The sequence below is a fragment of the Panthera leo genome, chromosome D3 (assembly GCF_018350215.1).
Source record: "Panthera leo isolate Ple1 chromosome D3, P.leo_Ple1_pat1.1, whole genome shotgun sequence".
Classification (NCBI taxonomy): Eukaryota; Metazoa; Chordata; class Mammalia; order Carnivora; family Felidae; genus Panthera; species Panthera leo.
In genome coordinates this window covers 16,643,252-16,664,120 of record NC_056690.1, presented here as the reverse complement: position 1 = coordinate 16,664,120, position 20,869 = coordinate 16,643,252, and the positions used below count along the sequence as shown (strand labels likewise).

Here is a 20,869-nt window from a genome sequence, read left to right as displayed (position 1 = left end):
TCCCACTCACTTGCTCACTGAACCTTTGTTCTCAGAGTTCTCAGGAATAGTTACCTGGATCCCCCACTTTTCTCTTTCTAGGGATGGTAACAAATGTATTACCCCTTTTATGCACAGAGTTGTTTAGTGCAAAGATGTTTACCACAGAACCATTTGCAACATTGAAAAATTACAATAAATTACAGTTGCATCCATTCAAGTTATGCAGCTGTTAAAAAGAATGAGATCCCAGGCCCCTGGGTGGCTGGTCTGTTAAGCATCTGACTCTTGATTTCAGCTCAGGTCATGATCTCACGGTTTGTGAATTCCAGCCCCACATCAGGCTCTCTGTTGTCAGCACATAGACTTGCTCAAGTGTGCTCGCGCATGTGTGCTCTCAAAAATAAACATAAAAAAAAAAAAAAAAACCTTAAAAAAAAAAAAAAAAAGAATGAGATCCATCTATATGTACCAGTATAGAGAGAGCTTAGACATATTGGGGGTAGGAGGAGACAGGGGGGACAAGGCACAGAATCCCATTTGTTTAAAATAAAAAGGACATGAAAAACAAAAGGGGGGGGGGCACACCTGGCTGGCTCAATTGGTTAAGCATGGACTCTTGATTTTGGCTCAGGTCATGATCTCACAGTTCATGGGTTCCAGCCCCTTCACAGGCTCTGTGCTGATATCACAGAGCCTGCTTGGGCTTCTCTCTGTCCTTCACCCCCTGGCGCTTGCATGCTCATGCTCTCTCTCCCAAAATAATAAACTTAAAAAAAAGAAAGTAAAAATAAATAAAATAAAAAGGACATGAATATATGGATCTGCATCTGCAAAGGAAGAGATCTTGAGATACACTAAAGTGTTAAGCGTAGTTCCCTCGGGGGAGGAGACAGTATTAGGAGGAACGAACTAAAAAGAGAATATAGTCACTTTTGACATGAGAGCTACTTATGCACTATTTTGTCACCAGCATACGATCATGGGTTGCTTATATATTTAAAAAATATACATCTTAGGATCTTTGTCCGGAAGGAAAACGTTAAACCAAAGTAGCCTTATCTTCTCTTAAAATTTAAAAGCAACTTCACATGTGATCACTTTTTCCTGTTCAAAAGAAAATTAAATAAAAACTCCTGTATAGGGAGCTGGAGCTGGGGCCTATACTCTCTCGGGTCACTACCTATGAACCTTTGTTCACACACACACACACACACACACACACACACACACACACACATACATGGAAGGAGTAGGAAGAATAAGGGCTATAAACTCCAATCTGCTGCTACTTCTCTTCACCAATCTTTCTAAGGCGTATCAAAAGGCTCTTTTAAAAAGTGTTTTTTGAAAAGTACATAAACTAACACCATGTTTGGAGGAAAGAGGACAACACAGAGCTACCGGATTAGCAAATTTTAACCCAAGGTTTCCCTGGGCTAGATGCGGGAAGGCCAGCATGGACAGGCCAGACTCTTTCACCCCAGCTCTGAGCTCTGCAAGTCCCTCTCCTGGTTGTTTTCCTTGCTGTAAGAGGTGTGACAGTGGCTATTTTCCAGGGCAGTCCCAGGGTAGCCAGGCAGTCTGACTCAAACCAGGCCAGGCAGGTGGGGCCTGGTGCTGGTGCAACCAAGGTAAGCAAGACATCAGAGGGCTTTTTCTGCAAAGACTGGGAACTTCAGTCCTCCTTCCTACTCCCTCCTAAAGGTGGCATGCATCCAATTGGCGGGTCAAAGCTGGGACTGCAGGCATGCCTTGTGGGCTGGGGCTGAGAACTGGTAACTTCCCTAGTAGCCAAGTCACCATCTCCCTGGCTGAGGGCTGTTTTTACAAAGCAAGAATTTATATTTATATCCCACCTGTTTCCAAAAGGGATTTCTCGCATATTCCCAAGTCATACAGCACAAGCTTGGTGAGTGAAAACTCATGGAGCCTTGTGGAGGGCAGTACTTCCAAATTTTTAAATGCATATAATGTTTGACCCAATAATTCCCTAATGGATTCTGAAGAAACATGTGCACATGTGCAGAATAAATCTGTGTAGGGGCACCTGGGTAGCTCAATCAGTTAAGCGTCTGACTTCCACTCAAGTCAGAATCTCACCGCTTGTGAGTTCGAGCCCCACATCGGGCTCTGTGCACAGACGGTTTGACCCTGGAGCCTGCTTCGGATCCTGTGTCTCCCTCTCTCTCTGCCCCTCCCCGCTCATACTCTGTCTCTCTCTGTCTCAAAAATAAACATTAAAAAAAAAATCTATATCAATATGTGTATATGTATATATGCGTATACATATAAATATATGTACATATAAAATATGTATAAAAGGAAAGATATTCACCAGACCATCACCTATATTCTCCTCTAGGGATTAGATGAGTAGGTATGAGAATGAGAAGTTTTCAGATTTTGCATCCATATAACTTTAAATTAAAAAAATGCTCATGTATTTCCTATATCACTACATCTTAAAGAGTTACTTTCTTTTTCAGAAAAGGAATGATATAATAAACCTCCATTTAACCATCACCCAGCATCATCAGTTACCTTCATTTAATTGTTTTTTGTTTTGTCTTGTTTTTTAAAGAACAGCACATCATGGCATTAAGAGCATGAGCGTGTGGTTAGTCCCACTCCTCACTCTGTCACTTACCAGCTATGTGACTTCGGGCAGGTCATCTATCCCCTCTGAGCCTTTGTTTCCTCCTTTATAAGTCAAGCTAGTCACACATCTTCCCTGGATGTAGTGAAGAGATCAAAACCAGCAACGAAAGCACGATGCTGGTACCAGGGAGCGTGAATCGTGAGTGGTCACGATGCCAATATATTTGAGCGGCCTTTCTCCAGGACCCCTCAGCAGAGGGCAGGCACACCAGATGGGGAGAAGAGGTGGAGCTGGATGGGAGAGCATGGTGACTGAAGAGAGCTGAGGGGAAATGAGCTAAGGACCAGGCTTGAGGAAGCCACACATGGATTCCAGTGGCAGGGGCAAGGAGACCCAGGACAGCAAGTCTTAGCACAAGGCCAAGCCAAAAGAGCAAGTGGGGTTATTTTTTACTAACATATAAGTGGGTGGCAACAAACAAAACTAAGACTCTAGGGCCAGAGTCCTGCAGTGAGGTGCCTACCACCTCAGGCTGTCAGAGAACAGAGGCAATCCCACTGCAGAACCTCCCTGCTCCACGTCCTCTCTTCCTTGACCCCTCACCACTGCTAATAGCAACGAGCTTTCCAGTAAATGTGGAGAAAACTCCTCTCTCTTCCTCTATACGGGACGGAGGGGGGGTGGGGTACTAAGTATGGAGAAAGGTCCGACACACCGGCTCCAGCCAACCGGGAGCCTGATTTCCTTCACGAGATTAAGATCTGGACCCAAGGAGCGGTTTCACCCAACCCCCAGCACTTGGCCCAAGATCTTCTGTCAGTTTTCCTCCCTGCAACTCCCTAGAGCAAGGCTTCTTCAGGTCTCTTCCCCCATTTGGCAGCTCGCGGAAAGCTACTTGAAATAGTAACAGCTAGGTCTGAATTAGTAAAGAACTCCAGTTATGGGTGGGCTTGAGCTAAGAAAGAGGCTCTGTGGGCCTCCTGGTTTATTTGGGCCCTGAGAACAGACGCCATCAACACTGGCCTCATTCTTGGAGCTGAGCAATGAATTCTGCCCTTTAAGGGATAACTGAGGGAAGTAGGCCAAACTCTCCTGGTACCAGCAGCCTCCATTCTTGCTGGAGAAATACAGCAGGTAGGTTCTGGAGTCTGGAGCCAGTCACATAGCATGGTGGGGAAAGGAAAGGTAATCAGAGTAATAGAGAGTAATGATGAGCCAGAATCCTGGTGTAAAGTCCTAGCTCCGTCTACGCTGGCTCTATGGCCTTGGGCAAGTCACTTCACCTATGTAAGGCTAATACCAACTGTTTTGTTGAAGATTAAACAGAAATAACTTCTGTAAAAGTGCTTGGCATTGTGCCTCATCCATTTCAAGGGCTCCATTAAGGGATATCTACAATTATCCTTATAGCTTAGAGAGAACAGGGGCTTTGCAGGCAGATAGACTGAATTTGAAACCTGGCTTCACTGTTTACTGACTAGCCTGGGGTAAATTAAGGTTTTTGAGTTTCATGCTCCTCAGCTGTGAACAAGGTAGATTCATTACAGGGGGAAAAAGTCCTTCCTGCTCTTTCTGCATATACATCCTTCCCAATGTATACTCAACACTGACAACACACCTGAAAAGGAGAAAGCAGAGAAAATCGTCCCAGGGCTCGGTCTGTCCACAGGCTGTCATGGAAGCTGAGGGAAAGATGTGCATTGGGAGGGAGAGTCGAGTCATGGCCTGGCATTCCAGTGAAAGTGGAAACAAAACAAAACAACTGTTTATTTTTCCTTGAATGCACTGCTGGCTGAAATGGCCAGGCAGTTTTACAGAACTTCATTCTCTTAACCAAACATCCCGGCGAAAACAGAAGCAAGAGACACGAGGCTAAAATGGACAAAAGCCACCGGTCTTGTCCCAGGAGAGCCCTTTGCAGCTAAGTGAGCCCCCATGTCTCCCTTTTCCCACCCAATCACTTCACCTCTTCACAATCAAGTTCAAACTCAATCTCAACAGTGTCACTGCAAATTGTTTATTAAAACACAAAGCAATGGACAGTGAAAAACATCCTGATTTTTTTACTTTTTGGTGGGAGTAGGATGGGGCATGTAAGGGGTAGGGACAGATGGAGACAGCCCAGAAGGAAAGACAGCTCTATCCACCCCCCACTGCTTTCCCGGGCCAGCCAGGTTCAAAGCCCCTCAATCACATCTCACTGTGCTGCTCTAAATGCATGTTGTGGCTACAGTTTGTTTCGCCGCGGCAGGGAGAGGATGGGAATCTAGGAGCTACCAGGCCTACTAAGAACTTGCCACTCTTCTCCAGTACTTGGTATAGAACAGAGCAGCCAGGCCCGGGGGGGGGGGGTGGGAAGGAGGCAGGGGTGGTTTCCTGACAAGCCAGGTTAGGCCAATAATTGTTGAAGAGGCTGCTCTGAGCTCAGAATGGGCAGCTGGTCCTAGTGTGTGAGAACATGGTGGAAGGAGGATCCAAAGAGGGAACTAATCCAGGGTCAAATTTCTTTTCATTCCCTGGATCGTAACACGCCAGGGAAGAGGAGTCAAGAACGCCTCATTCCTGGTTTTGCCGTAAAGACTCTCCCTGCCAATTCTCCCCTCCCACCTGGCAACTCGGCTCTCCTTTCCTGACAGTTGTCCTTTCAAAGGACGGAAAGCACACTTCAGTTTGTTGTTGTTTTCCCTCATACTGAAATAAAGCACTGAAGCTCAAAATAGAGGTGAGAACGAAGTTCTGCTTCTCCTGGTGCTGTGTGCCCCCACCTCACAAGACTGCCTGCATGTGAGAGGTGCCAGGGCCCTCCCTGCCAACTCTAACAGGACTACTGTTTCCCTGGCTGCCGGCACAATCCTGGCTCCTTGTCTTTATGATCCTGGAGGGGGTGGGGGGTGGGAGGGGACTGTCCCAAGAGATCCATCCTGCTCTTTTTCTGCCAGTCCAGCCAGTCCCCAAATTATCTGCTCTTATCAAAATGATTTGGCAGCCGAAGGCAGGCCACCCAAAAGGCAGCTGGGGAAGGACAAACTAGATCGGCAGCAAGCCACCCACGTACAAAGAAGAAATCCGCCCTAGCTGGGCAGCTGACCCACTGATGCCAATCTGGTCTCGTAATAAAATGAGGAAATCTAGCCCTCTTGCCCCAGAAGAGGTCTAAATACAGAAAGAGTCCTAGCTCGGACAGAACGGGAGAAATTACTCTGATCTCTCTGAAGCTTGAACATTAAGGCTTCTTTGCAATATTTTTAGAGCTCTTTGATCCCTAATTATATCTTTCCATAGAAGAGAAGCAGACTTCTAAGATTTCTGAACAGATCCCGGGTGTTTCTGGTTCTGCTTCCGCACTATCACTGAGCCTTACCCCAGGCTCCTTTCCCCCAGGGCCACAGCAGAAGGAGGCCCAAGCATCTCCTCCTCCTCCCTTGTTTTGAACAGGAGCATCTGTTACTCTCTCACTTTGGAAAGTTCACCTGCTCTCCTAGGTCCTTTGGAGAGGCATAGAGGACAATATTACATGTTGCCACTTGATGCCATTAAGGCTCCTCGAGGCAAGAAGACACTTGAATTAGGTTAGAGCCGGCCAGCAAAGGGGAGGGGGAGAAAGGGGTGGGGAAGCAGCCCCACGGCAGGGACTGTAAGACCCCTGCCCAGACCTGAATCTAAAGGGAATGCCCACCCTGGCTCAGAGCAGGAGAGGAAAAGGCACTGTGCTGACCGGGGTGGGTCCTGCCCCAATCTCCAGGGAGGGTAGAGAACCCGTGGACTCTTTCCCTGGTCTTCCCAAGGAGAGCCAATTTCTAGAGAAAGGAGTATATGTGCTAGGAAAGGGAAAATACTGCTGCTGTTTTCTGAAGTTCAACTGAGATTCTAGAAGCCATGGCCAGGTCTTCCCAGGAGAAAGTAGAAGCAGGATAAGAAGGAAGAGAAATTCCTTAAAACAGAAGCTTCTCTAAAAAGATAAAGAAGTCAAAACACAATTCCAAAACCAGATTAGTTTCCAGACACAGAAAGGGGCAGGTAAACTTAACTTGAACTTCACCCCATCTCTTCAAAGCCTAATTGACCTCTAATGTGCTCTCCCAATTTCAGGCCAGTATCTCTTAGGCAAACAGTGGAAAAAAGAGAAAAGGTTACATTCTCAAACCAGCCGGTAGTGACCCTACAGGTCCTGTGCCGCCCCCACCCCCACCACCCGGGAGTCTAACACCACTGACACTCGAAGATAACCATTTTTCAAGTCACCAGAATTCAAGATATCCACTGAGCAGCTTCTCCTCCATAGTGGAGATGTTACAGAAATATGGATCTGGTTTAGGGGACATGAGTCCCTCAGATTATTTCCTGGCAGGATGTTTCAGTCAGCATGAGTGAAACCCAAAAAGGCCAGCTGGCCCCTGACCCAAATCAGAGCTACACTGAAGACTCTCAGTCTATCCCCAGCAGAACATCTTAACGTGGTCCACCCAGAAACTGAACCGAAGCCACATTCCTGGCAAAAGGAGTTTCATCTTGGCCGTCTGCTCTTGGCTTTGGCCAGCTGGGCTCAGGGAGATCTAAAAACCTAGGACAGTGCATGGATCCAGTAGAAGAGTCCAGGCCTCCCCTTCCCCAGAGCTAAGTGGCATCCCTCATCACCTCCCCAACCCCAGATAGACTCCCTACAGCGTAGCTGCCTGGTCCTAGCACTAGCTCAAAATACAGGCAGGAGAACAAACAGTGCAAAAAGCAAACAACGAACAGAGTAATTTGTGACGTACACTATACAAAAATAAAAATAAAGAGTGCCCCACCCCACCCCTTTAACCTAAACTTCATGTACCTATATCATCTTGAAGGAGCCCCCCCCTCCCCGAACAAAAAAAAAAGCTTTCAAGTTCAGCATCATGGGCCAGCTGTGACCAGCCCTGGGCAGCTGTTAGCTGGGTGGACTTGGCTCCAGGGGACTCTACCCCAGCCCCCCACCATACTTCTTCCTGTTTCCTCACTTCTCCTTTAGTTTTTGTGAGCCATAGAAAGATGTTCCTTCCTTTCGGACACAAGCAGAGGAAAATGCCCATCCCTATCCCTGGGCTCAGGGGAAAGGAGTGAGCTTGGAAACAGGGGTGGGCTTGGAAGCAAAGCTGCTTGGCTTACAGTACCGTTAGGAAATGGCCCCAGGAGCCAGGGTTTCCTTCTGAGACTCTGAGTCACTGAAGGGATGGGTTGAGGTGAGTAGGCGGGACCCCTCCTTCCTCAAAGACCCAGGCAAACTAACAAACAAGGCAAAATGGAGGCAGCGAGTCCTCCTTCCTCCTCTTGTCTACTCCATTGACAGTGGCCTACAGCTTTGAGGAGATCTGATGGAAGGGGAACCAAAGCCACTGTCAGAAGCCCAATTAGTCAGGACGTCCATTGCCCTGGGCAAGGGGTGCCCCGGACCAAGGCTACAGGATGCCATCCTTCAAAGCAGGGAGCTTTGTGAAGCACTCCAGGAAGTGTTCCCCTTATTGCGGCCTCAGGCCACAGTCATCCAGATGCCTGACTCAATCCCCTACTACTGAGGCCTAAGTCACAGCTAAAATAAAGGGCTCCCACTCTCAAAGGACTAAATGTTGGCCCAGAGTAACTCATTAAGAGCCAAAACCCAGGCCATGAGCCCAAGAGCTACTTACTTTGTCACATAAGCAATTCAAATGCGTGGAGCTCTTCAAACACATCAAAAAAAAAAAAAAAAAGACAAAATTAAACACATTCTAAAAAGATGAGCCTGGTCTGAGATTCTATGCTGCTCTAGCCCAAGCGGAAGCTAACCCTGCTGCTTTCCACCCACAAAACTCTGTGTAGCTTGGTTGGGTCCTCCCTCATTGTTGCTCTAACTGGGAAAAGAATAACAGTGACCAGAAAGAAAAGGCAACAGGGAACCTTCATTTCCTGTACAAGTTTTTCCAGGGGATTGAAGACAGCCACTTGATGCTAAGGCTGGCTTCAGAGCTGCCAGGACTATGGCTGACTAGAAATCTTTCAGCTCCGTCACACCAAGAACCCAACTGCAGCTCAGACAGGGAAATGAAAGAAAAGGGGCAGACTGCTAGGATCGGGAAGAGGCGCCAGTGGGCCAGATACAGACAATGGGTCTAATTTCTTGGGGCAGCTCTAGGCATAAACCAAAACTGGTTGACTTGTGACACAGAAGGACATGGGAATAAATGAACATCAAATACTAGATAGACACTCTAAACAGTGGTCAGTCACTTAGTAGGGCTCAAGTCTCTGAGGTGGCTCTTAAGTTATGCTAACATAAGCCTTTTCTAATCCAAAGACCAGAAAAGACTTTTAAGGTCAAGTGTTCTGTTGCTGCAGGCTGGAAAGCATCCCTGTCCCCTGGCAGCAAGACCCTACAAAGGGGCCAGTAAAAGAACTGCTGGGTCAGGTCCTCCTGGCTGCTGGCTCAGAGATCCAGGGAGGGAGGTACCAACAAGGTGAGGTGGTAGAGGATAAGACATTCAAGCAGAGGGAACCCCAAATCCCCAGGTCGCCTTCCCTTCTTGGCAATAACTTAGCGGGATGATTGAGAGAGAGAGAAGAGATTTCAAATGGGCCAGATTAAAGGGGGAAAAAAATGAGAAGAAATCAAAGTCCCCAACAGGCACTGAAATCAAAATGATTTGTTGTGGTAACAAGTCAGAGGCAACTTGAGGACCTGACATAAACTAATCGTCTTGGATACCAGACAGTCCTCTAACTGGCATATGTCAGGGAGACAAGCAATGACAAAGCGCAAACACTTAAGGTGGAACCATCACTGGGCTGAAACCAGAAAGGCTTCCAAGTAAGGAAGTATCTAATTTTCTTTTCTTTTTTTTTTTTTTTTTTTTTTTTAATCCCCCTTCTGTTTTCGTCTTTATCGTACAAATTATACACCTTCACACATACACAAAGCACACACACTTTCAATCCCAGGACATCTGAAAACTTATCTGGACATAACTTCAGAACATACCCAACTCCCAGCGCTGGTCTTCTCAGGTAATAAGATGACATTTCCCTGCTGTTAATTTCTAACCTAAAAAAAGGAACCACGTCTGCTCTGGGTTCAGAGTCCTTTCCACTAGGTGTGCAGATGGGGCTCCTTGAACATGGAGGATCTGCTTCACCTTAAGTACCCTGGAGAGGAAAGAGACGGCTGGGGCCAGCCACAAAGAGAGCACAAGGACTGAAGCAGGGCTGGGACCAGTGGTGGATAAGGGCTGCTCTCTACCCACTCTGCCTCTTTTTTTCTCCTTTAATTTTTGTGTGTGGTTTTGTTTGTTTGTCTGTTAATCACTGTGAAAAATACAGAAACCAAAACCAACATGTTCGGTTTCTTTCCCACACCCCTTCACCCTGTTCAGGATGGTATTTGTTCTCACAACCGGCAGAGGCAGAAGAGGGTTGGAATGAAGACTCCAAAGGCCACCAGGATGGGAAACATGAGGCTGCTGTTGTCCGAGGCATAGGGGTTGGGCGTGCGGGGACCTGACTGCACCCGATTCTTATTGGTCTGTCTTTTGAGATTAGACCCTTCATCGTATTCTTCTTCTTCTTCTTCCTCTTCTTTCTTCTCCAGTCCTGGATGAGGCTGCAGCTTTGGTACATCTGACACAAGAAAGTAGACATCTTTAAGTAAGACCCACACCATTTAAAAAAAAATTTTTTTTTAATGTTTATTTATTTTTGAGAGAGAGAGAGACAGAGTGCGAGCAGGGGAGGGGCAGAGAGGGAGACCCAGAATCCAAGGCAGGTTCCAGGCTCCGAGCTGTCAGCACAGAGCTTGACGCAAGGCACGAACCCACAAACCATGAGATCACAACCTGAGCCAAAGTCGGATGCTCAACCGACTGAGCCACCCAGGTGCCCCAAGACCCACACCGTTTAAGTGAGACCCTTAAGAGCCATAAATGAGCCACAATAAAGAGATGCTATGACCTATGCAAGGTCTACAGCAAAAAAACAGATGTAGCAGAAACAACTCCTGGCCTAGAGAATAGCAGATGGCTGCAAACACCAGTCTTTTTTAGATTTAACTAAAATGTAGTAAAAGCCCTACCCCAGGGAGGCTTCCTATCACCTTCCTTTTCTACTTCTTCAGAACCGTGAGGACTGGACTGAACAGTGGCAATGACTCGACACCCAAAACTTAACCTTTTCAAATCCCTTCTGCAGCCTCCACCATCCCATATGCCCTTCTGATTCACACAGCAACTGAGGAAAAGCTGAGCTACAGGGCCCTGGGTTGTCAGCACACACCACCCCTCTGTTCTGCCTGCTCCTTAGGGACTCTGTCGGGAAAGGGTACAGAGGCCGAATGGAAGAGAAAAGTCACTAAGACACCAGCTTTCTGTGCAAAAATCAGCCTGGGAAGCTGGCAGCCAGGATCATCTCAATGCTGAGAAAGTGATATACCCTAAGGCTGGATCCCAAGGACAAGGAGACATTCGGAAGTGGACTTTTGTCCAGTGCGGTTTTGTCCAGTGCGGTTGAGCAATGCCCGAGAGCACACCGAAACGCTGAAAGACTCCTCCCTCTTGCCTTTTCCCTTTCTGCCCCCAGGAAATTGATGTCAAAGAAAGAGAATAAAGACAGGTTTTAGGCGATTCCAAGACTAGAAGGGTCAAGGCACACCAGTAGGTACCATTATTAAGCCCCATTTACAGTGAACTTAAAGGAATTTGTCCAAAACCAAACAGCTGATTAAGTGGCAGCAGCAAAATCTGAACACAGACCTTACTCCAAAGCTATGGTCAGCACCATGCTGCACCCCGTCCCCATCCATCTGACTTCGGATTCCCCACAATTTGGCTTTAAGTGTTTATACAAAAGTGAATGGCTAAATTATTCCCCCAAGGCTTTCCTCAATCATATCCTTCAGACCAAGGCAAAAAAGCAAGTTAAAAACACCACTTACCATCCACTGTCCCAGCCATGATGTAGAGTGCACAAACTTTGGGATTGTCATAGTACCCCTGGGAAATGGGAGAACCGGGGTCAGCACCACGCAGCAGTAAACATTCCCCCACCCCCACTCTTTTAAACATCTCCTCAGCTGGGAAGGCAGAGGGAGAGCATTACCTTTACAAACTCGATGTAGAGTTTCCCTGTGAAGGTGGACACCTCCCCTTGGACACTCAGCTTTCCCTTTCTGATGCTCATAGGGATGATTTCATCATGAGCTGTGCTGTGCCCAACACGATCAAAGATGTCCAAGTCCTTCACCACGACATGGCCATTCAGTCGCACATCAAATACCTTCCACAATTAAAATAAAAAGAAAGAGAGACAATGTCAAAACCATCAGCTTCATACTCCTTTAGCAGCTGGACATCATGTACCTGCTTGGGCTTCAAGTTCAGAAATAATTTTTAAAATGAAAGAGCTGGATACAGTCAAGGGTACAGAGTTCTTTACATGAGCCAAATCAAAGCCATGTTCCTTCATGGTCAAGGTCTCATACTGGCCTTAGGAAACAAAGAATATAAACAAAAAGCTCAACATGGAAAAAAAAAAAAAAATGCTCAACATGGAAAGAAGGAAATTCATAAGAAGAGACAGGAAAAGAATAAGGCTAAAAACAAGAAGGTGCTGACAAGTAAGGAAGACGACCAGGATCAGTTAGTTGCCAAGAACTAAGAGTCTGGCATTGCCTTCTGTCACCAACCCCCAAGGCAAGTGCAGCCTTGTGAGCAACGGGACATCGCTTCTCGAGGGGCAGAAGGAATCCAGCTTCTCCTCAAAGCTCACCTGTTCCTCCCTTCTGGGGAGGCTCTTACATTCTCTGGCCCATAGCAGGGGACTATCCAAGAGTGGCAATGTCCCACTGACCAGGCCTCACCTTCTGCTGGGACTGTGCAAAGTAGACCTCAGCAAATTTCAACACCAGCACGTAGTCCCCCTCCTCCTTGATGGGCACTTCGTAGCCAAAAGTCTCCTCATTGTACCGCTCTGTTTGATACAGGATCTGGTCCTCGGGGTTGGAACGCAGGATTGGCAGTTTCATACCATAGTCGGAGGCTGGGGACAAAAGACAAAGAGACACCACATCAGAGGCAAGACACACAAAAATTGCAGAGACCCCACAACTGCCAGAGCCATTTCTGGGGCAATGCTAGTAACCCTCCCAGGGGAAGGGGCCACCCCCTCTGCATCTGGCTTTAAAGAGACCAGACACAAAGGCAAGCATCAGAGAGCCTAATGGCTCTAAGGAAGAAAAAGTGAAAGAAACCAAACACTAATCACCCCAACAGCTCCCTAACCCTCAGAGAAGAACTTCTTAGAAGCTTGTTAAAATGACTTTCCTCAACCGCAGAGAGTGACAGGAAGAAAACAGGCAAAAGCTACAGCTCCTGGCTCCCTGAGAGGGGAGCTTCAGAGAAACCTCATAAAACAGGGGGGGATGGCCAGGAACTCTGCAAGACCATTAAGTTCAAAGAGTTTTTTTCATTCAGAAAAGCTCAAGGGTCTAAAACAAACAGGAAATGTTAGGCAAGTCATTCTGCATTGTCTTTACTACAAATAAGATACCAGCTTAGTTGCTTTTTATAATTTTCATTCACAAAGTTCCAAGGGTGGTAAATACCAGAGAAACATGCTCACAAAAAGAAGGGCGTGATACTCTCTAATTTCTTTTACATGCAAGCACCTTACTTCCCACAAACTCACAAAACTCAACCTCACCTACTCTCTCCTGAACGTATCCCCAGTTAATCCAAAAGAGTCCAGAACCAAAAAGTTCCTAATGTAGCCCCAGCACCTAACAAAGTCCCTGGCACATAAATAGGCACTCAAGATGATTCGCTGAACCAACAAACAGCAACTAAGGAGGTCCCTGAGGAGCAGTGAAGCCATGCTATTCTTTCCATAGGGCTAAGCCATCCTCGCAGGAAAAAAAATCTGCCAAGGTCCTATTGGCACCTCTGGCCTAAGATGCCCAAGTCCTGGGGGAGCCACCTTTCCCATCTCACACACTGATAAGGAATAAGGCAGGGTAAAAGTAAAAAGTTAGAGGTGCCTGGCTGGCTCAGTTGATACAGCATGTGACTCTTAACCTCAGAGTCAGGAGTGTTTATGCCCCACACTGAGGGTAAAGCTTACATTAAAAAAAGAAAAAAAAAAAAAAAAAAAAAAAAGGTAAAAAGTTACATACCTTGAGTCAGTATCAAAAAGCCAAAAACCTCTACTGCCCCCAGCCTTCTTCCCCCAACCTTAGTAGGAGACAAGATTACGCATGTTTTTCTCCCCCCACCACATAACAAATTAAACCGGGGTCTTGCCTCAAATATTAGACACTGACCGCACTCCAGCCTCAGAGATGAATAGCTATGCTTCCTCCTTCAGAGAGCAGCTTCTCTGACTCCTTTATCCTGTAAACACAGTGAGGTTTCCCAGTGCTCCATAATCTACTTTCCAAACTGCAGACTTAGCAATGATTTCAGTACACCCGCCTAGTCTCTCCTCCAGCCTGGGATTAAGATTTCAAGACCACCTTCCAATCTCACATGATGACTCTGAAGACATTTGGCACCTAGATCCTTTGGGAGATGTCCAAGAGCAGTCATCCCTGGAGCTTTATCATCTGAATCACCACAACTCCAACAGGATCTTTTATCTCTAAGGAAGGTGAAAGAGTAACTAAAGAGCCAGCGGCTAAGGTCAAGCCCTCAAAAAAATAAACATAACTGTTAACAGTTCCTGTAAGTGAACAGTTAGCCGTGACATCAGATGGACCTGATGAGACAATGCAACAGGAAACTTATTGCGCTTTTGTCTTCAGGCTTTTTTCTTTTTATTTCTTCTCAAGAAATCAAAGGGTGGCCAAGTAGCACCACAAAGGATGGACTGCCAACATGCCTCAGCTCTTTCCCAGGCTCAAACCCTTATACCATGAAGATTAAAAGACTGCTATTTCTCTTCCACTTGAGCTCTAAGAATTCCCTTCTTCCAGGAGGACCATGATCCTTACAAATTTGGAACATTAACTACATTTGCTTTTTACATACACAGGAAATTTTGTACATGTGTGGGGAATCTTTTTTCTTTCTTTCTTTCTCGTGAGCGGAAAAAGTGAGAAACTGACAGTAATGTAATCTGTAAGAGCCGCAGTCTCACAACTAACAAAACTCAGCCATGTGAATAAAAACTACTTAACAACCTTGGAATTACCTTTAAATATTTTTCCTGTAAAGCCCAAGTGGCTTTCCCAGGAGATCTGCCACATGCAAAGTTGCATTTGTCCAAGTCCCAAGTGATGCAGCAGTAAAAAGGGTTTCTTTCTTTCCCCTTTAGACTTTAGGTATTCACAGCTAAACAGATCTCTCTAAAATACAGTGACGTGTACACAGTCAGCACACTGCTGAAGTTGGCACAATATAGCTCAGACAGTTAACCAGAAAGGAAGGCGGCCAAAGGGCCTACATTATGTCTGCTGCTTCTTAGTTCGGGACAATGAAGGAACCAGGCTGTTTGAAAAATTCAGCCCCCGTTTGAGAGTAAGACAGCCCTGGATTTGAATCCTGGCTCCGCCGCCTAGCATGTGGTGTGGAACGATTTGTCTTCTCACCTATAAAATGGGGATAACAACCTATCCCACAGGTTGCATGTAGGGAGATCTGTAAACATCTTAATACAGTGCCTCATAGAGACACAGACAGACATAAAGGTATGCCACCCAGGCAAGCATATGCACACAATAAGCACCAAAAAAAAAAAAAAAAAAAAAAAAAAAAAAGATGCCTCCACTCCCAGGAGTTTAGGGAATGGACCAAGTGGAAATGGAAGTAATAAAAAATTGGAAAACTGCGGTGAGGAACCACAGCAGTGAAAAAGCCAGAATGAGCTGGAAGCTGTCCTACACGAGACCACCACTGCAGAGCTGCTGTGGCACTCCACCCTTGCCACCCCACCCTTGCCACCCCGAGGTTAGGCCTCCCACCTGACTGCTAGCTTATTCTTCTCAGTCACTTCCTTCTCACGCAAGGCGAGTCCATAAAGAATTATTCTGAATGCACTGAGGCGGGGAACCTTGAGGATTCGGTTAATCAAAAAGGAAGGGCCAAAGGGCCTACATTATGTCTGCTGTTTCTTACTTAGTTCAGGACAATGGAGGAGCCAGGCGACTTAAAAAATTCAGCTCCAGTTTGAGAGTAAGACAGGCCTGGATTTGAACCCTGGCTCTGCAAACTACTATATGATTTGGAACAGATTATTATCTCTAGGTGTTTGTTCACCTGTAAAATGGGGATACCGCCTACCTAAGTTCTCTACCTGTGAACTTCTGCTACTGAGAGGGCCTGCAGATGAAGCCGGCCTCTTAGGCGAAAGTATGGAGAGAAAATTCTAAACAAATCCCACAGCCTTAAGCAAATCAGACACAGCAGTGACCCTCAGCGTCTTTCATGCTCTAATCTCCCCAGAGCCAAATCCCTCCCCAGCCAAAAGGAAGGCTGCCCAGAAAAGGGTCTTCCTTAGGCCTGCAGAATTAGTAATCTAATAGGTTCAGGCCCTTAGCCACCTTTTTTCCCCTCTGGAACCATGTTCTGCCTACTTATAACTTCTTGTGAAAGGTTATCAAGAACAGAGAAAGATAGAGACACTTAAACCCACTCTGGGCAAGAGAGTTTTCAGACTCAGGTCACTGATTTCTAGAGCACGAGAAGTTATAGTACAAAGGAAAACAAGGCCCAGAGAGATAAAGCCTGTTCTTCAAGGTCATACAAATGATTGGCAGATATCTTTCTATGAAGAGGAAATAGCCTCTCCTAAAACCAGGCCAAGTCCTGGGCCCTCAGGCCAAATAACCAGGCCTTTTCCTCGTGAGTCAGGAGGAACCCAGAATGAGCAAGAACCTGGAATTTGCAGCATGCCAAAGCCCCAAGTTGAGCACTCTATAGTGATATTTCCATCTGGTGAAGCCCACAAGTTGAAAAAGCCTTTCCCAGGCCATGAGGATCTCCTGTGAGCACTAGCTACCCTCAAGGCAGAAATGAAATTCAGTAAACATTATGAAGTGCCTTTGAAAGCAAAAGCCACTAGGTGCCCTAAGCCACTCACGGTTACAAGAATGCTGAACTACAAAGACACTACAGAGAAACACCAAGTTCAAAAGCAGGCCAAACCCTTATCTGGATTAACTTGGCAACAAATGCCTAAATCCATTCAACATAAAACGAACCAATGCTGGAAACAGTATCGCCGGCATGTGGCAAAAGAAATTAGACATACAGCTCCTACTGCAATTAGTGTAATAGCTGCATGGAGCAAGGGTCTCCAAATACCTGGCACATCCCACCCAAACAGTGCCAGGGAAGGGAAGGCAGAGTGAACAGCTACACTTCCCTTGGTGGCACCGACTCCTTAGCACAGAAACTACAGAGATGCCTCCGGAGAATGGAAGCTGAATCGAATCGAAGACCCAGATCTAAGGCCACCAAAATGCTACTCTCAGTCAGGAACCCAGTAAGTGCAATGATGCAACAGGCTGGTCCAAGCCACAGTTGACAACCAGCCTCCACTCTCCATCCACCCCTTCCTACCGCTACAATTCATGGCCCCTGTCTGTTACACTCTGACAGAGTGGAGCAGGGAACCTCTGTTTATAGAGCACCCCAAAGGCTGGGGTCCAAGACAGGATTCCAGTACGCACGAGCTTTGGTAGGTCTCATGTAATTTTACCTGCTACAATAAACCCCTCCAAAGAAATTGCAACCATGAGCCAATAACCCAAGGACAGAGAGCCTGGCTGACTGCTGATCAGCACCACACCCTCCCCCTGCAAATCACCTGCACCAGCAAATTAAAACCAGGATTTCTGAACTGGGAACTGAACCTGCATGGTCTTAGCTTTTTCCTCTGCACAATAAACCTAATAGGATCATGTAATATGTAAAGCCTGGTATCTGTCAAGTGAAAGAAACCATCTGCACGCGTCCTCACCATTCCTATCTCAAGAGGCAAAGTCCACAAACGGTCTCTAGTTTCCTCAAGAGCTCCTTCCTCCCTGCCCACACCCATGAAGAAAGAGGAAGGGTCCAGGATGGAGACAGCAGTGACCTCGTGCTTATGTGAAGTCTGGCTTCGGCTGCTGTTACAGCTGCTAAAGACCGGGGCCCTGACTCAGCTGAACCCAGGCCACTGAGACCTACATGCCAGGGCTAAGTAAATTCCAAGACAAACACAGAACTTCAGAAAACAGCCCTGTGTCCCAACATCCTCACATGTATGGAAGCAATAAACCCTCGAATACAACAAACTCCAGGACACTGCAACTAACTTGGAAGAACGAAGTTAAACCCTTTCGTAAAGGCAAGAGCCAAATCTGGGCATCGTGGAAAGAATGAGAGAAAGTCTGTCTCTTAGCTTTCTGGAGATGGCACACTGCCAATTTGGCAGCCTCTGAACCCAGCATACAACATAAATCTCCTTCCAACACACGAAATAAGGAACTTCCCTCTTAAACCTGTTGTCCAATCCCACTTAACAGAAGAAAGCGTCTAGAGCAGATTTTCCCAAAGTCTGGTCTGAGGATGCCCAACATCAGAAGCCCCTGGTGCAGAAACGTGGGTTTAATCTATTAGGTCTGGAATCTGCATTTTTAGCCAGCTCCCCCCCCACCCCCACCCCCACCCCGCCATTCTTACACTAACTCTGAGAACTGCGCAGCTCTGTGAAAACTACTGTTGCTGGTCAGTTAAGTCAGAATCATTTTCCCCATACACTGGAATCCTACCCCTCAAGACTTCTTAGGGTAGGCGCTACACGCTCTACACACTCTCGGATAGAATACTCCGAAGGTTCCACTGGCTGACCCAGTTGACACTCCACCAGCCTCACGTGCAGGATGGCTTCAGTATAACCACCCTCTGGGGTGGCCTCAGCTTCTACTTTTGAGCACACATAGTCCTCACTCTAAAGGGGGGAGCAGGAGGAGGCTACAATCAAACTTTCCTGGCTCATCGTCTTCGAAGATTCTATTCCGGCTAAGAATCAACCCCGCTCCTGCAGAAGGGGTAAGGAAAGCGGCCGATTTCTGGGATGGCCAAGAATCTAGCAGGAACGGTCGTAATACAGCACAGCAAAACCACCCAGGCCTGGGACACTGATAACCTACGACCCGTGAGGCCTCGAGGTGGCAACAAGCCGCCCTCGTCTTTGGTTTCCCAGATCGGCTGGAAGAGAGGGGTTAAGAAAATGCAGGATGTGAGGTCCAAATATAACTTCTCGCCAACTCTGCCTCAATCTCTCTTCGTAGCTTCGAGACCGCGCCAGGCTCTGAGCTCTGACCGGGTCCCGGAGGAAACCGCAGAGACGGACTTGGCTCCGGAGACGTGGCCCCAGGGTCGAGGAAGGGGCTCAGAGCCCGCAGCCCTCGGTCGACTGCGCCCAGCACGGCAGGCCCCGGATCCCACGGCTCGGCTGAGGGGCTCTCACCTCGGCCCACCCGACCTTCCAAAGGGTCCTTGCGGAAGTGGATCCCGTGCACGTCCACATGCGCCTCGCCGCCCGCGTTGACGGCCCAGATGACGCTCTCGGGCAGCCCGGCCCCCGCCGAGCAGACCACGCCGAGCCCCGGCCCCCGGAGCGCCGGCGGCAGCAGCAGCAGCAATAGCAGTTGCAGGAGCGCCACGCCGGCTCCCTCAACCGCCCGGGCCTCCAGCATGGCGGCCACCACAGCGGGGGCAGCCTCCGCCGACCCTCGTCCTCAGTCGGCCGCCAGGCCGCCCCGGGCTCAGAAAAACAGCGCCACGGGCCGCTCTGCTTCAGTCGCCGGGGACATGTCGCTCTCAGGCCTCCTTCTCAGCCACGGGTGCCGCCTCCCACCTCAGGAACAACCTACCCCGCCGCCCAGCCCCCCACGACCCTACAGCCAATCAGCGCCCGGCCCTCATTAATTACCCATCGCCCAGCCGGGAGGCGCCCGTCCATTGGCTTCCGGGCGAGGGAAAGGGCGTGGCTACTCCCAGGAGCCAGCCCAACCAACAGGCTCGAGAGGGAGCGCGCGCAGAGGTGGGGAGTTCGGTTGAAGCGGCGGTTCAATGCGGAAGTGGCGGGGTGCAGCGCCCAGGCGGCCCCGGAATCCTGCAGCTGAATAGGAAAGGTGGCCTGGGAGGGAAGGTTTAGAGTAGGGCGCACTGACACGTCGCCAACACTTCCGGTGCTCCAGATCCTGGGACCGAATAGGCTCCGGGTAGGGGTGCGTTGCCCACTTTCCCGCCCCCTCTTTTCTCAGGGAGAGGCATGAACATAAGCTCTAGTAGGAGAAGCAGTGGAAACTCTTTCGACCCGAGCCTCAGTCTTTTTCTCTGTGTGAGGCAAAAAACCCATCCTCTCCTAGACTGGTTGCTAGCACAGGTCTTCAGGGCGAGAGTCCCACGGGGACAAGACCCCGCCCCCACCCCTTAGCGAGCTCTGGGCTGGTGGTAGCGTCCAGACGGCCGTCCAATCAGAAGGCTCCAACGCAGCGGAAATGCGTGGCCTTGTGGGGGAGGGGCTCCTGGCTACCCAGGTATCCTTGGCGACAGCCCGGGTCCGTCCCAGCGACTCAGGGGCGGGATCGGGACTTCCCCAATCCTGGTGAGCGGAGTCGCGCGTGGTACCCAGCCTGTAGGTGTACGCGTGACTCGAGCTCCCTTTCTGCCCTTTGGCATTTCACCCAGCGCTTTCCTACATTGGCGATCTCTGCGCTGTGGTCACTGTCCAAACCCCCACTCTTCAGACAGATAAACTGAGGCCCAGAGAGGGACTCAGTGTTGGCCAAAAGGTCACGCTGCAAGTTTAGGGCAGGGCCAGGGCAAATTCCACAAATATTTTTTGAGACCCTACTAGTATGGTTGGCAGATGTAGCAGATGAAATACAGGAAGCCCAATTAACTTTGAATTTCAGGTAAACAAATGGGACATACTATGAAAAAATAATTCATATTTTGTTTAAAATCCAATTTTAACTGGGCTTTTTGCATTTTACCTAACAACCCTACCTACTACGTGCCAGGCAATGAACTTTGTGCAGCAGCGAACAAAAACACCCAGGGTCCTGAATGAGAATTGCAGACTTTGAACTACCCACAGCTCAATTATTTAGCTAGAACAGAGATAAAGGAATGCAGTGAGATACCAAAATCGAGAGGATCCATGGGGGATATGGAAATGCACCATAATTCCTTGCCCAGCCCCCAAGGTCAGACCCCACAGGGTTAACTTTTAGAGTATCCGCCCTCCTGGTCCCACTTTTTCCCCACTTTTTCCCTCCGTAATTTGCAAGGATCTGGACTAGCTTGCTCC

At 48.1% G+C, this 20,869-nt stretch overlaps 1 protein-coding gene across 4 annotated transcripts; it reads right to left on the bottom strand.

The window, feature by feature from the left end:
• Window positions 1–4,318: 4,318 nt before the first annotated feature.
• On the bottom strand, window positions 4,319–19,924 carry MLEC (malectin). Of its 4 annotated transcripts, none has more exons than XM_042910414.1 (5): window positions 19,484–19,924; window positions 12,429–12,607; window positions 11,669–11,845; window positions 11,505–11,562; window positions 4,319–10,195 (listed from the first exon to the last, which is right to left on the bottom strand). In XM_042910414.1, exons 1-5 carry the CDS (start codon window positions 19,485–19,487, stop codon window positions 9,966–9,968), a joined length of 648 nt encoding a protein of 215 aa, XP_042766348.1. In that variant the 5' UTR covers window positions 19,488–19,924; the 3' UTR covers window positions 4,319–9,965. The 4 variants fall into 4 exon arrangements, with proteins under 4 accessions (XP_042766348.1, XP_042766347.1, XP_042766349.1 ...); XM_042910413.1 differs by lacking the exon at window positions 19,484–19,924 and adding an exon at window positions 19,019–19,418; XM_042910415.1 differs by lacking the exon at window positions 19,484–19,924 and adding an exon at window positions 18,229–18,324.
• Between the last annotated feature and the right edge of the window lie 945 nt (window positions 19,925–20,869).